General features: G+C 43.6%; 1 protein-coding gene across 2 annotated transcripts in view; it reads right to left on the bottom strand.

Annotated features, from left to right (window-relative positions):
- Positions 1–17,511: 17,511 nt before the first annotated feature.
- LOC141220973 (5-oxoprolinase-like) overlaps positions 17,512–23,822 on the bottom strand; it is an 84,434-nt gene continuing 78,123 nt past the window's right edge. The window contains exons 22-27 of one of the 2 annotated variants that reach the window (XM_073666432.1): positions 23,421–23,555; positions 22,636–22,785; positions 21,777–21,934; positions 20,831–20,991; positions 18,543–18,640; positions 17,512–17,812 (exon numbers count right to left, since the gene is read on the bottom strand). In XM_073666432.1, the coding sequence (XP_073522533.1) occupies positions 17,663–17,812; positions 18,543–18,640; positions 20,831–20,991; positions 21,777–21,934; positions 22,636–22,785; positions 23,421–23,555 (852 nt within the window). In that variant the 3' untranslated portion in view covers positions 17,512–17,662. The remainder of the gene's footprint in view (positions 17,813–18,542; positions 18,641–20,830; positions 20,992–21,776; positions 21,935–22,635; positions 22,786–23,420; positions 23,556–23,822) is intronic. The other variant, XM_073666433.1, reaches the window with a different exon arrangement.

Below are 23,822 nucleotides of genomic sequence, written 5' to 3'. Positions count from 1 at the left end.
CATATAGAATTGTCAGAGGAGGGGTTACAGTCTGACTCATGGGACACAGGAAGAGGAAGTGTAGCCATCTTGTGTTCAGTCTAGAGATGGCCTAAACAGTGAAAGACGTGCTGGGAAGGGATCCAGCAGCATCTGTGTCTGGGAGAATCCCACAGACAGCAGAGAAGTGGCAGATTGGAGCTGAACTTGCTCGTGACCAGAACCTCTCCAGATTGCAGGAGATTACTGTCAGGAACGCGGTTAAGACTTTAAAGGCCTGGACCCACAGTGAGAGGTGAAGGACGCCACTGAGGACTCAAGCCACAAGCATCATTGGTACTGCTCACCGGTTGGAGGGGCAGTGGAAGGGCAGTGAGTAACTGTGCATGCATCACATAACATTTTGGCGCCAAAATATCTAAGGATGAGGCATAGCCTGTAGTTAGGCAAATTGACTGATGCAAGATACGTTTATTTCTATTTTAAGCATCCAGGACTTATGGATCTGCTGCTACGTTGTCAGTTTGTTTAACCTCTTTAAAGCCCAGGGCGCAGATACGTATTAAGAGCCTGATACGTATTAGTACGTCTTTGCAATCGCGCCCGCACACTGGCTGTGCGGGAGCGATAGCCGCCGGGTGTCAGCTGATTGTCACAGCTGACACCCGGTGCTATGTGCAGGGAGCGGTCCCACACCACTCCTGGCACATTAACCCCCGCAATGCTGCGATCGAAGTCGATCGCAGCACTGTGGTGGCAAGGGGAGGTGATCAGAATACTCCTCTCCTGCCGGCCTCCAGCGCTGTCTGCCGCGGCTTCCCAGATGTTGCCATGACGACCCGATGTCGTCATGACAACATCCGGGTCACCAGACTTTTTTTATTCTGATCGCCTGTATAGCATAGGGCTGGAGCACTATTCCTTCGCTATACAGGCTGTCAGTGCTGCAGATGCAGAAGATACTTTGGTCATGCACTGCGCAAGACCAAAATATCTTCCGCATCTGCAGCACTGACAGCCTGTATAGCACAGGAATGGTGCTCCATCCCTATGCTATACAGGCGATCAGAATAAAAAAAGTGAAAGTCCCATTGTGGGACAAAGAATAAAAGTAAAAAAAATGTCAAAGTGAAAAAAAAAAAATTGTAAAAATATTTAAAAAAAAAAAAAGAATCCACCAAAAATAAAAATATAATGTACCGATCGATAAATATTATTATGAAAACCACCCCCCAAAAAAACAATAAAAGTACACATATTTAGTATCGCCGCGTCCGAAACGACCTGACCTATTAAACTGTCCCACTAGTTAACCCCTTTAGTGAACACGGTAAAAAAAAAAAAAAACTAAGCAAAAAACAATGCTTTATCATCATACTGCCAAACAAAAAATGGAATAAAACGTGATCAAAAAGACGAATATAAATAAAAATGGTACCGCTGAAAACGTCATCTTGTCCCATAAAAAACAAGCTGCCATACTGCTCCATCAGCTGAAAAATAAAAAAGTTATAGCTCTCACAATAAAACGATGCAAAAAAAATATTTTTTTCTATAAAATAGCTTTAATTGTGTAAAAGCGCCAAAACATAGAAAAACTATATAAATGTGGTACCGCTGTAAACGTACTGACCCCAAAATAAAGCTACCTTATAAATTTCACCACACGCTTAACAGCATAAAAAAATTAAACAAAAAACAACAATTCAGGAATTTTTTTTTTCTGCCTCCCAAAAATCGGAATAGAAAGCGATCAAAAAATGTCACATGCCTGAAAATGGCACCAATAAAAAAGTCAACTCATCCTGCAAAAATACAAGCCGTCACATGACTGTCAGCCAAAATATGGAAAAATTATAGCTCTCAAAATATGGCGATGCAAAAACTAGATTTTATAAAAAAAAAATGCGTCTTTTAGTGTGTGACAGCTGTCCATCTTAAAAACCCGATATGATTCTGGTATCGCTGTAATCGCACCGACCCGAAGAATAGTCGTCTAATCACTTTTACCGCACGAGGAATGGCATGAAAAATAAACTCTCGGGTTAGGGTTGTGCTAGGGCTAGGGTTGGGGTTGGGGTTGGGCTAGTCTTGGGGTTGGGCTAAGGTTGGGATTTTTTTCAAAAGTAAAAAAAAAAAAAGACGACGATATGGCGACTAGTGTTGAGCGCAAGTGCTCGCTACTAGAGATGAGCGGTGTTCGACTAGAACTGTTCGCCAATCTCAAATTCGAGCTGTTTTGGGCGGTGTTCGAGTTGTTCGACGAACCCGAACGATTTGCAAAAAATTCGGCTGCTCGAGGTTATGTTCAATAACTGTTCGTGCACCAAAAGCGTGTCCTGCATGTCTGGCGCTATTTAGAGCACCAATCATGCAGGGATTGTCTGCCACTCACTGTAATGCCACAGCCATGGTGGTTGTGGCATTGCAGTGATTGCCCAAATCGATGGGAACAGTGCTCACAGTGAAACATGAAAAGCCGGCAATTCAGCAGCGGCAACACCGGTACCCGACAATTTAGAACAGAAAGAATAGAGAATCACACATAGATTAGATAGATAGAAACATGTCAGTCACATATATATGAAGTACAGTGACAGTGTTAATTACTGTACTTGTCATTTAGTGTTAAAATAAAGAATTTATTATTAAAAAAATTGGCGTGGGGTTCCCCATAATTTTAGGCTCTAGCGGAGGTTAAGCAGACGGCTGGGGCAGATGTTTGAAGCCTGGGAAGGGGGTAATACCCACGGAGCTTCCCAGGCTACTAATATCAGCCCCCAGCTGAATACCTAGCCTTTACTAGCTATTAAAATGGGGGACCCCCCCCAAAAAATGACGTGGGGTCCCCCCCTATTTTAATAGCTAGCAAAGGCTAGGCAGACAGCTGAGGGCTGATATTAATAGCCCAGGAAGGGTGCCATGAATATTGGCCCCCTCCCAGGCTAGAAACACCAGCCGTCAGCCGCCCCAGAAATGGCGCATCCATAGGATGCGCCAATTCTGGCACTTAGCCTCGCTCTTCACGCTGCTCTGTAGCGGTGGCAGTGGGGTAATAGGGCTGGGGTTGATGTCAGCTTATAATGCCAGCTGACATCAAGCCCAGGTTAGTAATGGAGAGGCGTCTATAAGACACCCCCATTACTAACCCCATAGTCAAAGTTAAAAAAAAAAAAAAACACCCAGAATAAAATCCTTTAATTGAAATAAACACACAATTCTTTATTGTTCTAAATTAAACCATACTTACCATCACGCCTATTCCAGCTGAAGCCAATGTCTTCTGCAATAAAAATAAAATAATAAAGCAACATCATCCTTACCTTTCCATGGTTCCCACGACGGCTTCAGCTCTGCTACATTCACATAACAGGCTGGATCACAGCAGAAAGCTGACATCCATCTTGCCATGCCGCACACACTGAGAAGCTTGCGCTCCTTAGTGTCTCGCTGTGACGGCATAAAGATGAGCCGAGGTCATGTCCAATGAACTCAGCTCACCTCATGCACGTCCCTGACAGCGTGGGAAAATTCTCCTGCACTCAGCGCTTCAGCGTGAGAATTCTCCCACGCTGTCAGTGACGTGCATGAGGTGAGCTGAGATCATTGGACATTAACTCACCTCATGCACATCACTGACAGCGTGGGAAAATTCTCACGCTGAAGCGCTGAGTGCAGGAGAATTTTCCCACGCTGTCAGTGACGTGCATGAAGTGAGCTGAGTTCATTGGACATGAACTCACCTCATGCACGTCACTGACAGCGTGGGAGAATTCTCACACTGAAGCGATGAGTGCAGGAGAATTTTCCCACGCTGTCAGTGACGTACATGAGGTGAGCCGAGTTCATTGGACATGACCTCGGCTCATCTTTATGCCGTCACAGCCAGACACTGAGGAGCGCAAGCATGCCTGCGCTTCTCAGTGTCTGCGGGATGACAGGCTGGATGGCAGCGTTCTGCTGCGGTCCAGCCTGTCATCTCGATGTAGCAGAGCTGAAGCTGTCGTGGGAACCATGGAAAGGTAAGGATGATGTTGCTTTATTATTTTTCTTTTATGCAGGAGATCGTTGGCTTCAGCTAGAATGGGCGTGATGGTAAGTATGGTTTAATTTAGAACAATAAAGAATTGTGTGTTTATTTCAATTAAAGGACTTTTTTCTGGGCGTTGTGTTTTTTTTTTAAATACTTTACTAGAAATTCATGGTGGTCATGTCTAATATTGGCGTGACCCCATGAATTTCGGGCTTAGGGCCAGCTGATAATGCCAAGCTGGCCCTAACCCCTTTATTACCCAGTGAGCCACCGCACCAGGGCCCTGGATGAGTTGGGTACAGCACCAGAAGATGGCGCTTCTATGAACGCGCCATTTTCCGGGGTGGCTGCGGACTGCAATTTGCAGCGGGGGGGGCAGAAAGCTTGGGCCTCCCTGCGCTGCGGATTCCAGCCCCAGCTGCCTAGTTGTACCTGGCTGGACACAAAAATAGGCCGAACCCCCCCCTTTTTTTTTTTTTTTTTAATTATTTCATGAATTTCCTGAAATGATTAAAAAAAAATTGACGTGGGGCTTCACACTATATTTGTGTCCAGCCAGGTACAGCAGGCAGGAACGGGCTGCCCCCAACCATCAGCTGCCTATTTGTACCTGGTTGGACACAAAAATATAGGGAAGCCCTTTTTTTCTTTATTATTTCATGAATTTCATGAAATAATTAAAAAAAAAAAATACGTGGGGCTTCTCCCTATTTTTGTGTCCAGCCAGGTACAACTAGGCAGCTGGGGGATGGAATCTGCAGCGCAGGGAGGCCCAAGCTTTCTGGGGCCCCCCCCCCCCCGCTGCAAATTGCAGTCTGCAGCCACCCCGGAAAATGGTGCGTTCATAGAAGCGCCATCTTCTGGCGCTGTACCCAACTCATCCAGGGCCCTGGTGCGGTGGCTTACTGGGTAATAAAGGGGTTAGGGCCAGCTTTTTATTATCCGCTGGCCCTAAGCCCTAAATTCATGGGGTCACACCAATATTAGACATGACCGGCATGAATTTCTAGTAAAGTATTTAAAAAAAACACAACACCCGGAATAAAGTCCTTTAATTGAAATGAACACACAATTCTTTATTGTTGTAAATTAAACCATACTTACCATCACGCCCATTCCAGCTGAAGCCAATGTCTTCTGCAATAAAAATAAAATAATAAAGCAACATCATCCTTACCTTTCCATGGTTCCCACGACGGCTTCAGCTCTGCTACATTCACATAACAGGCTGGATCACAGCAGAAAGCTGACATCCAGCTTGCCATGCCGCACACACTGAGAAGCTTGCGCTCCTCAGTGTCAGGCTGTGACGGCATCCAGATGAGCAGAGTCTCTCACGCTCACCGCATGCGCAGGAGAATTCTCCCACGCTGTCAGTGACGTGCATGAGGTGAGCTGAGTTCATTGTCGGCTCATCTGGATGCCGTCACAGCCAGACACTGAGGAGAGCAAGCATGCTTGCGCTTCTCAGTGTCTGCGGGATGACAGGCTGGATGGCAGCTTTCTGCTGCGATCCAGCCTGTCATCTCGATGTAGCAGAGCTGAAGCTGTCCTGGAAACCATGGAAAGGTAAGGATGATGTTGCTTTATTATTTTACTTTTATTGCAGGAGATCGTTGGCTTCAGCTGGAATGGGCGTGACGGTAAGTATGGTTTAATTTAGAACATTAAAGAATTGTGTGTTTATTTCAATTAAAGGACTTTATTCTGGGTGTTGTGTTTTTTTTTAAATACTTTACTAGAAATTCATGGCGGTCATGTCTAATATTGGCGTGACCCCATGAATTTCGGGCTTAGGGCCAGCGGATAATACAAAGCTGGCCCTAACCCCTTTATTACCCAGTGAGCCACCGCACCAGGGCCCTGGATGAGTTGGATACAGCGCCAGAAGATGGCGCTTCTATGAACGCGCCATTTTATGGGGTGGCTACGGACTGCAGTTCACAGCAGGGGGGGGCCCACAAAGCTTGGGCCTCCCTGCGCTGTGGATTCCAGCCCCCAGCTGCTTAGTTGTACCTGGCTGGACACAAAAATAGAGCGAAGCCCCACATATTTTTTTTTTTTTTTTTTACTTATTTCATGAAATTAATGAAATAATAATAAAAAAAAGGGCTTCCCTATATTGTTGTGTCCGGCCAGGTACAATTAGGCATCTGGGAGTTGGGGGCAGCCCGTTCCTGGATGCTGTACCTGGCTGGCATACAAAAATATGGCAAAGCCCACGTCAAAATTTTTGGGAAAAATTAATTAAAAAATAAATAATAATTTAGGGACTGCATCTTTATTAACTCCTCAAGTGTCATTTAGTGTTAAAATAAAGGATTTATTAAAAAATAAATTGGCGTGGGATCCCCCATAATTTTAGTCTCTAGCGGAGGTTAAGCAGACTGCTGGGGCAGATGTTTGAAGCCTGGGAAGGGGGTAATACCCACGGAGCTTCCCAGGCTACTAATATCAGCCCCCAGCTGAATACCTAGCCTTTACCAGCTATTAAAATGGGGGACCCCCCCAAAGAAATGACGTGGGGTCCCCCCTATTTTAATAGCTAGCAAAGGCTAGGCAGACAGCTGGGGGCTGATATTAATAGCCCAGGAAGAGTGCCATGAATATTGGCCCCCTCCCAGGCTAGAAACACCAGCCGTCAGCCGCCCCAGAAATGGCGCATCCATAGGATGCGCCAATTCTGGCACTTAGCCTCGCTCTTCCACGCTGCCCTGGTGCGGTGGCAGGGGGAAATAGTGGTGGGGTTCATGTCAGCGCCAGCTGCCATGAAGCCCAGGTTAGTAATGATGGGCGTCTATAAGACACCCCCATTACTAACCTACAAAGTGTTAAAAAGAAAACACACACACTACACCCAGAAAAAAAATTTTTATTTGAAATAAAACACACCATTTTATTTAATTCTTAGTTTACTAAAAAAAAATAGTTACCTGTCCACGTTCCTGCGCTGATCTCCCATGCACAGCTGTCACATCTGGAGATGGTGACAGCTGTGCATGGCTGCTGTAAGCTCACGCTGCCGGGAACACGTCCGCTCCCGGCAGCGGGAGCCACTGACTGAGGTCACCGGAGTGCATTCAGGCAGCGCAGCTCCGGAGACCTCCTTTACGGCACTGCTGTACCGTGGGAATTTCTCACGGTACAGCAGGGCTGTAAAGGAGCTAACCGGAGCAGCGCTGTCTGAACTCCGGCGAACCCTTACGGCCCCGTCATTCTAGCGGCGGCAGCGGTTCAGAGCGGTCACATTCTATGTGGCTGCTCTAAACTGGAGATCATCGTGGGACACTCGTGGACTACTACGGAGGGGTAAGGATAAGGTTGTGGTTTATTATTTTATATTTTATTACAGGAGATCGATGGCTTCGGGGAATTAGGTGTCTAGGTGAGTATAGGTGTAGTTTTTTATTTTTTACTTTATTTTAGGTGGCGATCGGCGGGGACAGGTAATGTATAAACTAATTTATTTTAGGTAACCACTGGCCACCAATGACATGTATTTAAAATTTATTGGGGACACAGTAGGGCAATTTAAATAGCAGGATCAGGCTGATGGGAACTACTGCTCCCATCGAGCTGATCCTGCTGGCACGAGTGGACGGGGGACAGACATAGGCCGATGGGAGTAGTAGTGTCACATCGGCCTATGTCTGCCTGCACGCACACACCCGCAGACATAGCACAGACACCGCGCACACCCACACACACTCGCAGACATCGCACAGACACCCACAGACACCGCGCACACACTAATCATGACAGGCTGATGGTCTGGGAGGTGAGGCTGACCTGTGCGGCCGTGGGAAAGTTCATGTGAGTTCATGCAATGCAGTCAAGCATGAACTCACATGAACCCTCTGAGGGCACCGCGGCTACTTCAAATGAACAGCTGATCGGCATCACCTGATACCTCAGCTGTTCATTTGAAATAACCGGCGGGAAAGCGCAGCACAGAATGGGAAAGCCGGCTGTGAAGTCTTTTCATTGCCGGCTTCCCCGCCCGGGTCCTTCGCTCCCCGCTCCTTGGCGCTGCGCTCCCCGCCCGGTCCTAACTTACGATCAGGATGAGGGGAGCGGAGGATCAGGGTGGGAGGCTGCGGGGAAGCTGTATGGGGCTGTGTGTTTGTTTAAAAGCCGGCGGCTTTTTACCGCCCGCCGGCTATTAAACAATCAGGAGAATTCTTTCAAGCTGGGATGGCATTCTGATGACAGGCTGGATCGCAGCTGAGCGCTGCCATCCAGCTTGTCATCCTTCAGAGACACTGCAGAGCGCAGGCATTATGGGAACTTCCGATTCCGGTATTCGATATTGTAAAAGTATCGGAATTAAGTATCGGAACTCCGATACAGCGAATATCGGCCGATACCCGATATTTCAGTATCGGAATGCTCAAAACTAGTGAAGAGTCCTCCGTGGTTGATAGTTTTGGAGATCTATGGAAGTTATTCCATTGTTCTGTAGAGCCGGATTAGAACTAAAAATTTTACCGCTTAATGAGAATGTTTATGAATGAAGCTGTATTCCCCCAGCAGAGGAGGATATGGCTTATGGACACCAGCGGTATCTCGCAGCCTGGCCACATGACTTGTTGGTACGGAGCAGCACCAGCTCCTGACATTATTATTGTCCTCTATATGCAGAGACTTCTCCACTACAGATAAAGCTTACGGGGAGGATATGTGATACCGCTGCACATACGGCTGCTAATGATACATGCTCCTTTTTATTGCCGTCCATCAGATCTAGTGCTGAAGATACCAGAGCTGTAGCGCTACCTTCTGACATTAGCAGATATAGGTGGCTCGTGGTCTCCTGCAGGGAGCCTGGATGAAGTTGGTATGATTACCCAGTTTTCTGAAATCATTTACATTGGGTTCAGTCCTTTCAGCTCCATTTACCTCATTGGAATATTTGTACATGGAGTCTGATGCTCCAACACACAGTTTTTGTTCTACAACATATTGCCTGCGCGGGACTCTAAAAAATATATATTTTTTTGTTCTTTAATGGGAGAAAAACTTGGTTGCACAATTCTCCAGGAGCTGTAGATCGAGTCTTGCATATCACACAGGTATGAAAAATTTGATTTGGGTTTATGAAAGTGTTTTCAAATTCAATAACTGATTCTTATGTCCTGAATTAAAAAAAACTTCATTTTTTTTAACCCATCATGTATTGATTTTTGCACAAAACACAAATGATATTACGCAGATGTGAGATGAACAAAAAAAAATCTTTATTGTAGCCAAAAATGTACAAAATATTATATATAAAAATTTATTGAACATTCATTCTACAACTTTAAAATTAATTCTTGCACATTTTCCTTTTCTTTTCAAAGCTTCTTTTAATGCCTTCTCTCTTATAAAAGGCCTGCAGATATTTTCTGTGAAGTATCCAGCAGTAGCTCCCCCACCCCACCTCCCCATCATGTCCACGTTCCATCTACCTTGGTATCATCGTTTCATCTCCTTGTTATCCTGATAATCTTTCTCCTTGCTCTTCGCTAACAGCACCAAGGTTTTCAGGAAATTAGTCCAAATGGGAATGTAAAAAATGTAACTTCAAATTTATCAGACAACGCAAGGCTTTGAAACATTTCAGCATGTTCTCCACGATGGACTTGAAATTTCTAGGTAACTACAATGATCCAAAATGTTTCATGACTCCTTTAAAAGAATCCCAAGGCCTTTCCTCAACAGCTTTTTTTTTTGTTTCGAACAATTTGTCCTTCGTGAGTTTCCGGATCTCTGGACCGCCAAAAATGCCTTCAAAGCACAACTGAAGGAACAGTCCCTGAAACTTGGTACACAGGTACTTTGTAAAAGCTCTAGTGAAAGGAGGAAAGACTTTTAAAACTGCTTCATCAGTCCAAGCTTAATATGGAGTGAGAACTTTAGCGGGATCAACTAAAGAGGTTATTGCTGGAGCCAAGAAAGTTGGTGAACGAAGAATTCTATCCAGGCTGTCCCATTCACACAAAAAGCATTGCTATTTTGTGCATCCTCCTTGCTGCCCAAGAGCTAGGAGAACTTTCAGATCACCACATATGGACCATCCTTGTAGTTACGTTTCTTGAGAATAAAGTCTAAATTCTCCTAGCTTTCCTTCAAGTGCACAGAATCCCTTACAGGCATTCAAGCATACTTGCTGCCACTGTGCAGTAGCACAGCTTTCAGACTTTTTTTTTTGATGAATCAATAGTCTCCATTCACTCACATTGACTCAATGTTACATTTTTTTCCATGAGCCCAGGAAAATCACTGCAATACACTAGAGCACCGTCTTGAGAAAATATGGAAGAAATTCCTTTTCTCTGCTTCTGTACCATGAAAAACAGGTACCAGGGGCTAGTAAGTTCTTTTCCTTTAGGCTAAAGCCTAAAAGTTCTAGGAGGCTCCAAGTTCCTGACTAAATTATTTAATTCGAGATGTGAAAAAAGCTGTGGCTTGTTGGGACTAGTGTGAAAGTCTTTGTCAGAATCCTGCTATTCATGTTTTAAATGCAGTGTATCTTCAAGTTTCTCCAGAGATGGAGGGACAGGTATTCCTGGACTGTGAGGCACAAGGCGAATCGCTGACAGGAGGTCCGGGTATATAATTTCCTTATTTTTAAAGTTGAATCCCTTTACGTTGCACGTACAAAAGTAGCAGTCATCTCTATGATTTTGTGTTTCAGTCCAAATAGGCACGCCAAAACTATAGCTCCTTCTTCCCTTTAGACCACTGTCGTAGTTCTTCTACACGAACCTAACACACTGCACGTGGAGCTCACAACTTGCCCTGATCACCTAATTTTACACCAAAGTTACCCATAATACATTTTTCTGACAAAGTCCGTAATATTCCTTCGTTGTTACTTCACTACAAAACAAACGCAAATAAGTTGTTGGGTGAATTGGAACACCCCCTTGTAGATCACTTTGTTTGAAACAGAAGTTTAATCCACCACAACCACTAAATGTGGAAAAGAATCGTGGTAAGCAGCGCAGCACCACACTCTCATGAACTGTCTCAAAGAAAGTCTGCCTTTGCACTGTGATTGATTGCTATGGGAATCCGTTGTCAGTTCTTGATGAGGTAAAATGAAAGATATGCTATGAACACCACCACGCTGTTTGGAAGCTGGGTTAAGAAAATCTTTTTTTGCCCACAGCAGCCAATCGCCGTTCATCAATCCATTAATTTCTAAACAATCCAATAACACAAAAATCATCCAGCAAAGGTCACACAAAGTGGTCAAAGTATGGTGCAAGTAAAAGCCTATGGAGTCAGCGTTAGTAAAAATGTCAAAATTCCATCACATACAGTTTATTTCACAGAGTTCAGCGATCGAAAGTAGATGGCAACCACCACTCACTTTTCAAACAATTTTTACCCTTTCAGACCTGTGTTATCAGTCTCCCATAGATTGCAGGAACTCATTGCTCAGATCCTTTTCCAATAGTGTAGTAGGACCCTGCAAAGGTACATAATATTTTCCTCAGCCTCTAACTTGTAACATTGAGCCTGTAGCTGAAGCACATCTCCACGTCTAGTGGAGTTTTCCTCCGGTTTTATTACTGTGGAAGGAGATTACTTCACTATACAGTGGGTACGGAAAGTATTCAGCCCTGCTCATCGCCTGCCCAATACAATCCCAACAGTGAAACATGGTGGTGGCAGCATCATGCTATGGGGGTGTTTTTCAGCTGCAGGGTCAGGACGATTGGTTGCAATTGAAGGAAACATGAATGCAGCCAAGTACAGAGATATCCTGGATGAAAACCTCTTCCAGAGTGCTCTGGACCTCAGATTTGGCCGAAGGTTCTCCTTCCAACAAGACAATGACTCTAAGCACACAGCTAAAATAGCAAAGAATTGGCTTCAGAACAACTCTGTGACCATTCTTGACTGGCCCAGCCAGAGCCCTGACCTAAACCCAATTGAGCATCTCTGGAGAGACCTGAAAATGGCTGTCCACCAACGTTCACCATCCAACCTGACGGAACTGGAGAGGATCTGCAAGGAAGAATGGCAGAGGATCCCCAAATCCAGGTGTGAAAAACTTGTTGCATCATTCCCAAGAAGTCTCATGGCTGTACTAGATCAAAAGGGGCTTCTACTCAATACTGAGCAAAGGGTCTGAATACTTATGACCATGTGATATTTCAGTTTTTCTTTTTTAATAAATTTACAAAAATTTCTACATTTCTGCTTTTTTCAGTCAAGATGGGGGGGCAAAGTGTACGTTAATGAGAAAAAAATGATCTTTTTTAGAATTTACCAAATGGCTGCAATGAAACAGTGAAAAATTTAAAGGGGTCTGAATACTTTCCGTACCCACTGTACATCACGTTGTGTCATACTAATCTCCATATGACTGGAGATGGCTTTGTTGTCTCAGCTCCCCAGCCCCATCCCTGTAATCAAACGTGGGCTACTGAGACAATTTATTCTTGCACTGCTTCAAATTATCCTCAGACTCTGGAAATCATCATCATCTCTTAATAGGCTTTTATGGGTTGAAGCGTTAAATGTAGTGTCCATGCAGAAGATTACAGCACCCAACGACCATAGAACAAAAGACGTCAACACATGATATCCCTTGTCATTGCCTAAATCTTCTACGGCCTTCTTACGTGATTGACAGGAAGGGTGACCTTTTCATAATTCATCTTTATAAGTTTCTGCATCTCACATCTTTGTTCTCTCATCGCTTTTATTTCTTTACAGTCTTGTCCTTTTCTTTCCTCTATCTTGTTCATGTAAGATGAGCTTTTGTGAGATGCGTGTCAATCCATATTGGTATAGTGGTGTATACTTGTATTCCTACCAGTGTAACACTGTACTTGTAAATAGATTTTGCTTCTTTCCAATGATGTTATCTGGCCACAAGATGTTGCTGTTCCTTAAGTATTGTTGAAAGACTGTGTAATGCATATAGAATTGTCAGAGGAGGGGTTACAGTCTGACTCATGGGACACAGGAAGAGGAAATGTAGCCATCTTGTGTTTAGTCTAGAGATGGCCTAAACAGTGAAAGACGTGCTGGAAAGGGATCCAGCAGCACCTGTGTCTGGGAGAATCCCACAGACAGCAGAGAAGTGGCAGATTGGAGTTGAACTTGCCCGTGACCAGAACCTCTCCAGATTGCAGGAGATTACTGTCAGGAACGCGGTTAAGACTTTAAAGGCCTGGACCCACAGTGAGAGGTGAAGGACGCCACTGAGGACTCAAGCCACAAGCATCATTGGTACTGCTCACCGGTTGGAGGGGCAGTGGAAGGGCAGTGAGTAACTGTGCATGCATCACATAACATTTTGGCGCCAAAATATCTAAGGATGAGGCATAGCCTGTAGTTAGGCAAATTGACTGATGCAAGATACGTTTATTTCTATTTTAAGCATCCAGGACTTATGGATCTGCTGCTACGTTGTCTGTTTGTTTAACCTCTTTAAAGCCCAGGGCGCAGATACGTATTAAGAGCCTGATACATATTAGTACGTCTTTGCGATCGCGGTCCCACACCGCTCCTGGCACATTAACCCCTGCAATGCTGCGATCGAAGTCGATTGCAGCACTGTGGTGGCAAGGGGAGGTGATCAGGATACTGACCTCTCCTGCCGGCCTCCAGCGCTGTCTGCCGCGGCTTCCCAGATGTTGCCATGACGACCCGATGTCGTCATGACAACATCTGGGTCACCAGACTTTTTTTATTCTGATCGCCTGTATAGCATAGGGGTGGAGCACTATTCCTTCGCTATACAGGCTGTCAGTGCTGCAGATGCAGAAGATACTTTGGTCATGCACTGCGCATGACCAAAATATCTTCCGCATCTGCAGCACTGACAGCCTGTATAGCAGAGGAATGGTGCTCCATCCCTATGCTATACAGGTGATCAGAATAAAAAAAAGTGAAAGTCCCATCGTGGGACAAAGAATAAAAGTAAAAAAAATGTCAAAGTGAAAAAAAAAATTGTAAAAATATTTAAAAAAAAAAAAAAAAATCCACCAAAAATAAAAATATAATGTACTGATCGATAAATATTATTATGAAAACCACCCCCCAAAAAAACAATAAAAGTACACATATTTGGTATCGCCGCGTCCGGAACGACCTGACCTATTAAACTGTCCCACTAGTTAACCCCTTTAGTGAACACGGTAAAAAAAAAAAAAAGCAAAAAACAATGCTTTATCATCATACTGCCAAACAAAAAATGGAATAAAACGCGATCAAAAAGACGAATCTAAATAAAAATGGTACCGCTGAAAACATCATCTTGTCCTATAAAAAACAAGCTGCCATACAGCTCCATCAGCTGAAAAATAAAAAAGTTATAGCTCTCAGAATAAAACGATGCAAAAAAAATTTTTTTTTCTATAAAATAGCTTTTATTGTGTAAAAGCGCCAAAACATAGAAAAACTATATAAATGTGGTACCGCTGTAAACGTACTGACCCCAAAATAAAGCTACCTTATAAATTTCACCACACGTGGAACAGCATAAAGAAATTAAACCAAAAACAACAATTCAGGAATTTTTTTTCTCTGCCTCCCAAAAATCGGAATAGAAAGCGATCAAAAAATGTCACATGCCTGAAAATGGTACCAATAAAAATGTCAACTCATCCCGCAAAAAACAAGCCGTCACATGACTCTGTCGGTCAAAATATGGAAAAATTTATAGCTCTCAAAATATGGCGATGCAAAAACTAGATTTTACAAAAAAAATTTGTCTTTTTGTGTGTGACAGCTGTCAATCATAAAAAATCGATATGATTCTGGTATCACTGTAATCGCACCGACCCAAAGAATAGTCGTCTAATCACTTATACCGCACGAGGAATGGCGTAAAAAATAAATTCTCGGGTTAGGGTTGTGCTAGGGCTAGGGTTGGGGTTGGGCTAGGGTTAGGGTTAGGGTTGTGTTAGGATTTTTTACAAAAGTGAAACAAAAATAAAAAAATTAAGATATGGCGACCAGTGTTGAGCGCAAGTGCTCGCTACTTGAGTTTGCATCGGGTGCTCGGGTATGCACTGAGTATCGAGGGTGCTCGAGTGACATGCTCGAGTCTCCGCCCCATATGCTTCGCGGCCAAAAAAACCTCTTGGGGATTGCCTGCCATGCGCGAGCGATCCCCGCATGTTTTTTTTTGGGTGTCTAATAACCGTGAAACATGCGGGGCGGGGACTCGAGCATTTCACTTGAGCACCAGTGATACATGGTGCATACCTGAGTACTCGATGCAAACTCAAGTAGCGAGCACTTGCGCTCAAGACTAATGACAACTTATTCAATATGATGACAATGTTATCAAATTCTGTGTCGTACCTCTGGGTTCAAAATGTTCACTATACCCTTTGATAAAATCCTTGAGGGGTGTAGTTTCCAAAATGGTGTCACTTATGGGGGTTTCCACTATTTAGGCACATCAGGGGCTCTCCAAACACGACATGCCGTCCGCTCTCTATTCCAGCCAATTTTGCGTTCAAAAAGTCACACAGTGCTCCTTCCCTTCTGAACTATGCCGTGCCCAAACACTGTATTTTCCCCACATATGGGGTATTGGCGTACTCAGGAGAAATTGCACAAAAGTTTTTGGGGTTCATTTTCTCCTCTTACCCTTGTGAAAATAAAAAAAATCAAACCTTTTCCACAAAAATTATGTTTTAGCCCCAAATTTTTTATTTTCACGGCTCCATGTTATAAACTTTGGTAAAACACTTGGGGGTTCAGGGTCCTCACCACACATCTAGATAAGTTCCCTGAGGGGTCTAGTTTCCAAAATGGTGTCACTTGTGGGGGGTTTCCACTGTTTAGGCACATCAGGGGCTCTCCAAACGCAACATGGCGTCCACTAATTATTCAAGCAAATTTTACAATCATAAAGTCTAATGGCGCTCCTTCCCTTCTGAACCCTGCAGTGCGCCAAAACAGTGGTTTTCCCCCACATATGGGGTATCTGCGTGCTCAGGGGAAATTGCACAACAAATTTTGTGGTCCATTTTTTTCCTGTTACCCCTGTGAAAATAAAAAAAATTGGGTCTAAAGTAACATTTTTGTGAAAAAAGTTAAATGTTCATTTTATTCTTCCATATTCCAAAAATTCCTGTGAAGCACCTGAAGGGTTAATAAAGTTCTTGAATGTGGTTTTGAGCACCTTGAGGGGTGCCGTTTTTAGAATGGTGTCACTTTTTGGTATTTTCTGTCATAAAGACCCCTCAAAGTCACTTCAAATGTGATGTGGTCCCTAAAAAAAAAAAATGGTTTTGTAAATTTTGTTGGAAAAATAAGAAATTGCTGGTCAACTTTTAACCCTTATAGCTCCCTAACAAAAAAAAATAAAAAATTGGTTCCAAAATTGTGCTGATGTAAAGTAGACATGTGGGAAATGTTATTTATTAACTATTTTGTGTGACATCGCTCTGATTTAAAGGGCATGAAAATTCAAATTTTGAAAATTGCAAAATTTTCAAAATTTTCGCCAAATTTCCATTTTTTTAACAAATAAACGAAAGTGATATCTAAGAAATTTTACCACTATCATGAAGTACAATATGTCACAAAAAAACAATCTCAGAATCAGGGGGATCCGTTGAAGCGTTCCAGAGTAATTACATCATAAAGTGACAGTGGTCAGAATTGTAAAAATTGGCCTGGTCATTAACATGCAAACCACCCTGGGGGGTAAAGGGGTTAATAGCCAAAAACACAAATCACACTCAGGTGCCGACATGGCACAAAACGGACTCCGGACCAAAACTTGAACTTCATTCTGTTTCAGGAGAAAGTTTTTGCGGAGTATTGTATTATTGGACAGGTATTTAACTGTGATAGACTTCACTCAAGGCTAAACCGCCGTCATAGTAATTTTTTGGGGTATTTTCTATGCAATTGAGAATGGACTATTCCTCCAAATTCACTGAAGACATCATGGGAAGAGAGAGGGAGACGTTAAGTTTGTAAACTCTGGTGCTGTACTGCAGACTACTCTCTACGTTACACCCTGAGAAATGGATTAACTGTATGCGTGCAAGCCAGTAGTAGCGGGCTGATTTAGACAGGCACACCAAGAGGCAAACGTCTAGAGAAAAGAGGAAATCCCGATCACTTGAGTGCCACGCTGTATAGCACAGGGGTTCCAGACGTTTAGAAAACATTCATAACATTCTGCATACATTTGCCATTGTCTGGTTAAAATACGTTTTTCTTGAAAACAAACTGTGTAAGAGTCGGGTTTCTTTGTCGGTCACTCCGCCGTGTCCTGAAGAACACCACTGGTACACGACTGACATTTTTTCACATAATACGATTTCATTTTTGAAATTATAAATGTGTCTGAAAGATATTGGATGCTTGTGCTTGTCACCTCCGGCATCAAGACGTCTAGAATGGACAGACGGACACTGCATGTTATTTCATGTTGGTCTTTGCCGGCGTCGTTTACCTGTTAACCAAGATCTACGTTTTCTATAAAAGTTATTATTAAAAAAGAAAAAAAAAATCTAAATGAGTAATTTCTGCAAAAGCGTTATTTATTTTTTATTAATAAAATTCTATCATATAATCTGATACGACAGTGATAGTAGATCGTGTCTCAAAAGTGCTACATCTGCCTCCTATCGCCCAGTCGTGTATCTCGTCGTCTCAGGCTTCTGGAGTGATTCACACAGTCTCCTGAGCCACGCGGTAATCGTAGACACTTCCTCGCTCTGCAAAGCTGCGACTTTGACTCTTTATAGGCTTCTGTGTATTATCACCAGCCTTGTTGTCGCCATACCCTCCCCCTCCTGGGGTATGAAGAGTGAATATGTCCTGGGTGAAAAAAAAACAGATTGTACGTTTTATTTTTCAACCATAACAGACCAATGTTCCTGGGGTTGTGATGTCGAAGAAAAGCATCTGGTAGATTTGCTGGAGTTCCTGTTATGCCAAGTACAGACCCCAAAGCTGATACATGACATGAAGGGTTTCATTTCTAATCTCTAGTTATGGCAATGTAAAGCGCCAAGACCAAAAGGTGACTCCGGAAGATCTGCAACACGGCCCGCGCAACCTTTAGATGTCATCAGTTGGGACAGCAGCATTTAAGAGGTTGGAAATGGTGCCTGTTCTGTCACCCATCATACCCCCGCAACATGATTGTGATAACCAAGTTATCAGCATCCCACAATCGGGAAGATGCTGGAGACTTCTGTGTCTCACATGTAGACATCAGAAAGGACCCCAAAAAGGAAATGACAGATGGTATTTACTACATGGTAACTTAGGGCCACAGGCATTCATACAACACTACGGACCTAAAAATAAAAAAAAAATTATAGGTCTTGGAAGAAGAGAAAATGATAGAAAGCAAAGGGGGTCCACCTAAACATGGAGCTGGTCTTGCCTTTAGGTACCAGGCCTCTCTAACATCTGCAATAACTTTATCCCTGTACAAGATAACCAAGCAGAAAAGAGAACCAAGGAGGCTGGGAGAAGCGCATACATTTGGCGCAATATTAATGTGTAAATTCAAGTGAAGATTAATCCTTCATTCTCTCACCCCAGGTTCTAATGAAATGGAAGTTTTCCCACCCAAGTTGATGTTTTTCCCTTCACTTCGATGCAAGAAGTTGAGCCCAGGAGCACCAGGAGATCCACCTGGAATTAAAGTGATTTATACGTTGTTAAAATAAATTGCCATCTGATATATTTGTGACACATCCACAAGAACCCACGCCTTACAAAACACAGGTCCAATGACCTCTTATTTGCCGATACTGAGTCAGCTAGTAATCTGTAATGGTGTTGAGCAAATAATTTTTTTCCCCAAAAGTTGAGGGTACCAGAGATGAAACCAGCACCTGTCGGGTTCTTTAGTGACAGCCATTAATGGCATATCCTGTGACACTGACCTAGACTAACGCTGTCTGAACCACAGATGGCGCGAATCAGAGTCTGGCTGCGCAATTTTGCCTCCAGGTATTTCTTTAGCGATGGCGTTACAGAGAAAATATACACTACTCAACATTGACGCTGCAACACCAAGAAGGAAAAGTCATGTAATTTTTGAGATCACAGGATCGATGGATGTCACTGATCTGCAAATCAAGAAAAAAATGGAAACACAATTTTCAAAACATCTTGAGTTATTCAGTATGGAGTACGAGCCACGTGCAGAAATACCGACACTTCCAGCTTCAGTTACTATCACTAAGATTATTAATGGTCGTCTGACGAATGTTCTGAGCAAATCATCAAGATCTGCTGCTGGCAGCTCTTGCGTATTTACTGACCAATGACGTCCAGATGTGCTTGATGGGAGAGAAGTCTGGAGATGCTGCAGCGGTATAACGTTTAGGGCACGCAGGCGGTTCACAGTAAAATGTGGTCTGGTGTCATGTTTAAAAAAACAGCTCATGGGACTCGTTAAAGAAAAGGCTGCACCACTGGTTACATGACCACATCAATGTAAAGCCGAGCTGTTAATGTACTCCGAAGGAAGACTAGAAGAGTCCGGCTACCCCACACCGTAATCCCGGGTTTATGATCGGTGTGATATTCCCTCGTGAAAGCTCCTCATGGCATTGCCCATACGGTCTTGTCAGTTTTGAAGTAAGACGTGTAGTGATCCATTTTGTACTGCAAGTGAAAGTAGATGTCACATACCCGAGGGCAGGCATCAAACAGTCTCTACACAAACCATCAGAAGGCATTGGCAAGGCACTGAGCTACAAGCCAGATGGCCATCTACAGGCATCCATAGATCTCAAGTGACTCTGCTCAAAGGCCATCGTGGTGCAGATCAATATGGCAATGGAGTCCTCGCCTCTGCAGCGACGAGTCCCACTAGGAATAAGCGTGCTACCATGGCCCCTCGTGTCTCTGGACTTGTCTCCCAACGAGCACATTGGAGATGTCAAAGGTTGGTAATTACACAGGAGCTGCCAGCAGTGGATCTTGGTGATTTGCCCAAGTGCATTCAGCATCAAAACATTCTTCAGACGAGCATTAAAGGAGTTGTCTGGTCAAAAGTGATAAGTCTGCAGTCACTCTGTGAGACTTAGCACCTGCGCTGGGGGGGATTGATGTGAGCTGCGGGGATCCGCCGGTGTCAGACTCGGTAACTGAGAGTGTGTATATGTTATACATATACCCGGGCAGCCGGCACCGCATCGCTCCATACAGGTGTATGGAGTGAGGCCACGCGCCGTCTAGTGACTTGGACGGCCAGTAGGTGTGTCCGACTAAAAGGCGCGGCCTCGCTCAATACAAGTCTATGGAGAGCGAGGCTGCGCCCACTGGCCGGAGGTATGTATAACGTATACACACCCTCTGTTACAGAGTCTGAAACCGGCAAATCCCGCAGCGCACAGTGTCTGCACTGGGTGGATTCATAAGTCTGCAGTCGCGCAAAGTGACTGCAGACTTATACACGCACTGAGCACACCAACTCTTATATCACTGAGGTTAATAAAACGGTTATCCGGTCAAAGGTAATATCCGCACAGAAACATACCAGATACTGAATAATTTGAAATGTTTTGACATTTTTTTTTCCATTTTTTTCATGCTTTGCATATAATTAACATGTCTATTGATCCAATGATTTTTATAATTCTGTGACTTTTCCTTCTTGGTGTTAGGATTTCAGTGTTGAGGAGTGAAGTTTGAAAGCCGTCCAGGGCCCACAGGAAGAGATATGACTGGTCCGATGACGTCCCCGGCCGGCTTCACCACATCTCGCTCCAGTGGATTGATAGCTGTCTGCCGTGTATGTATTGACTCCACAGCTCTGCGTTTAGGTAGTGTGACATTAGACTGTATCATGAGGACCATCTATCGTGCCACCTTGGATGCCGTAGGGTCGGAACACCCTTCGCTCTGTGAGAACCGACAAGATGACGCGTTCTCTGAACAGCAGCTCCCGAATGACGCCGTCACCACCACAGAACTTTCCCCGACCACCAGAGTCCAGACGTAACTGGAAACGCTTCAGGACCACCGGATACCTAAGAGAGGGGCAGAGGAACAAACTGCAGGAAACATCTAGAGCCGATGTCTGAGCCCGATCCCTGCTAGATTATTACTAATCGCATGCAGGAGAATATACTAGAATGTTCATTAGATATTAATCCAAGTGGATTTCTTCCTTGAATGTTATGTGCTGCAAAGCATTATAGAAGGAAATCCTCTTCCAAGGAAATAAAAAAATCAAAAAAAAAATCAATAACTTGAGAATAAATATACCCCTCCCCCACATTGGCAGAAATGAATACTTTTTTCCCCCTGCCACCCCAAAAAAAAAGTTGGCCCCATATTTTACCAATGAAAAATTTCAACAGTATCATTAAAAAAAACAATTTGCCCTAATAAATTTGTTTTTTTTGTTCTGGCTTTCGGGATTTATCTACTACCCAAAAATTGCAGGTTTATTACACAAGATTACTAAAAAGGGTCAAATAAAACAAAACTTTAACTGTGTACAAGTGTGTAGGAATACAGTGAAACTATTTTCCCCACACAATGAACATTAAAAAAAATTTCACTCTTGCTTTTTACTTTTACCTTTGAGAGTAAATAATTAGATCTTATTACCTCAAAATGGCATCTTTGAGAAATACAACGCTCAAAATGCAAGCGCCCTACAGCTAGATCAGATAAATTACAAAGTTATGGCTAAAAAAAAATAATAAAAAAATATTTACTTCGTCTTTAACCTCTGGGCACATATTAAAAAATACATCCACATTGGGTCCGCACGTATGGGAAAAGGCTCAGGAGCTATTCCTTGTACCGTTTCTCCAGAATCTCCGGGTCTGTAATTCGCGTATTGGTCATGTGACTATGAATTCCGCTTCTGCCGTCCCAGTGTGGACCGGCCCCGGCACCGCCGGCCACCGTCTCATAGTATCCGATGTTCTGGTTACCAAATGTGATGTTGTTCATACAGCCCTGAAGAAAAGGACTCCATTATGGTGACGTGCTGCTGCTTCTTCATACATCATGGGGGATTTCAGCAGAGGGGTGAAAATATTTTGGAAAAATTTCCAATTATATTCACCCCCTCACCATATCACATCCCACCCAAAAATGCAATAAAAAGTTGTATGTACTGTAGAATGGTAAAAACCACAGCTCGGCTCACAATAAGATATAAAAAAGTTACAGGTCTCAGAAAATGGCGACACAAGACCATTTTTTTTTTTTTTTTTCATAAAGTTCAGTAAAATAAAACGTTACAAATTTAGTATCTCCATAATCATATGGACCTGGAGAATCAGGATTCCAGGTCATTCTTACAATGTAACAAACACTGTTAAAATGAAACCCAAAAAAAAACAATTGTGGAGTTGTGTTTTTTTAATGGTGTCATCCCACTTGGATTTTTTTCAGCCCATTATATTGTAGTTCTGATTCACACTATTCACTTTACAACTCGTCCCGAAAACTACGGGCCCCCATAAAACTTGGTCAACGGAAAAATAAAGAAAAGTGGTGGCACTTGGGGGGGGGGGGGGGGGAAGAAACAAAATGCGGAAAAGTGTCCGTAATGGGTTATGAGTCCTTGCCCCATAGTACAGGGTCTGCGCGCGCGGCATAATCGTGTGAATGAGCCCTGACCCATGATTTGTGTTTGCACTAACCCATCTCACCTGTGAAGCCGCACACACTTGAAAGGCCTTAAAGATGACATCAACAATCCTCTGTGACGTCAGCACGTTGCCCCCCACAACGGCAGCGTCCGGAGAGGGGTCCAGAATCGATCCTTTTGGGATAATGACTCGAATGGGCACCAGGCAACCCTAGAAGAATTCCAAAAATAAAAACAATAATGAATCTGAGCCTTCCTATCTTTACTCAAGGAAAAAAAAAGGCATAAAGATGGTTCTAATAGAGACTTTTATGTTTGTGTCTTATACATTATTTCATTCGCACGATTCATGTTGCCAAAACTACGCACAGCATGAACCAGATCCCGGCTGCACGATTGCAGTCAGGTATAATGTTCTCCGAAATTCTCCAGCATTTCAGAGAAAATATAGTTAGAAGACCCAGGCGGGGACCATAACCAGAAATCAGACTGGTCCACCGCTGCCTCCGGCGGCTTCTCCCAGCACCGCTCTAGGTGATTGACAGGTCTCTTGCATTGGGAAAAACCTCTCAATCACCTGGAGTGGAGCTGGGAACCAAACCTGGAGATGACCCTAACCGAAACCTCTAACTACTGTATATTTCCTCTGAAACGCTGGAAATATTCAGGGAAAAACGTTCCAAGCTGCAGCCAAGCTGCCAGGTCCGAGTCATCATGCCTGTGATTTAGGCAGCATGAATCACCCGACAACCCATGGACTGTGAGTGCTTCTGGGGAAAGCAGCCGTGCCCATATAATCCATTAACTTCTCTCATGTGATACATGTGGAGAGATTCCTCTGCTGACCTGGTTTAGGGGAATATCTTGGCCGACCATGCAGCGTAGACAGTAGATGAGGGCGGAGAGGGTGATGGCTCGAGGGGCATTACAGTTCCCAAAGACTTCATATCCGGAGTCAGTGAAATCAAAGACCGCGCTTCCCTACGACAAGTGGAGAAAATGTATCAGAAAACTCAGAAAATTTCTGTTTTTAATTAAAAAAAAAACAGAAAAAAAAACACAACAATCTGCACCCAAGAGACGTATAAAGGAATTACACAATATTAATCTGAACACGGAGCCATGCCGACCAAAATACTTGGGCATAAGGTAAAGTAGTGGAAAAGTTATTTGTAAAGAGTCGGAAACACAAAAATCACCAGCTCCAAAAATATGTAAAAAAAATACATGATTTATCCTTAAATTGTT

This window comes from Phyllobates terribilis, unplaced genomic scaffold, assembly GCF_046119375.1.
Source record: "Phyllobates terribilis strain yellow unplaced genomic scaffold, ASM4611937v1 Scaffold_305__1_contigs__length_2280687, whole genome shotgun sequence".
NCBI classification, from domain to species: Eukaryota; Metazoa; Chordata; class Amphibia; order Anura; family Dendrobatidae; genus Phyllobates; species Phyllobates terribilis.
The sequence above is the reverse complement of the archived record's forward strand: the minus strand, read 5'-3'. Positions and strand labels throughout refer to the sequence as shown.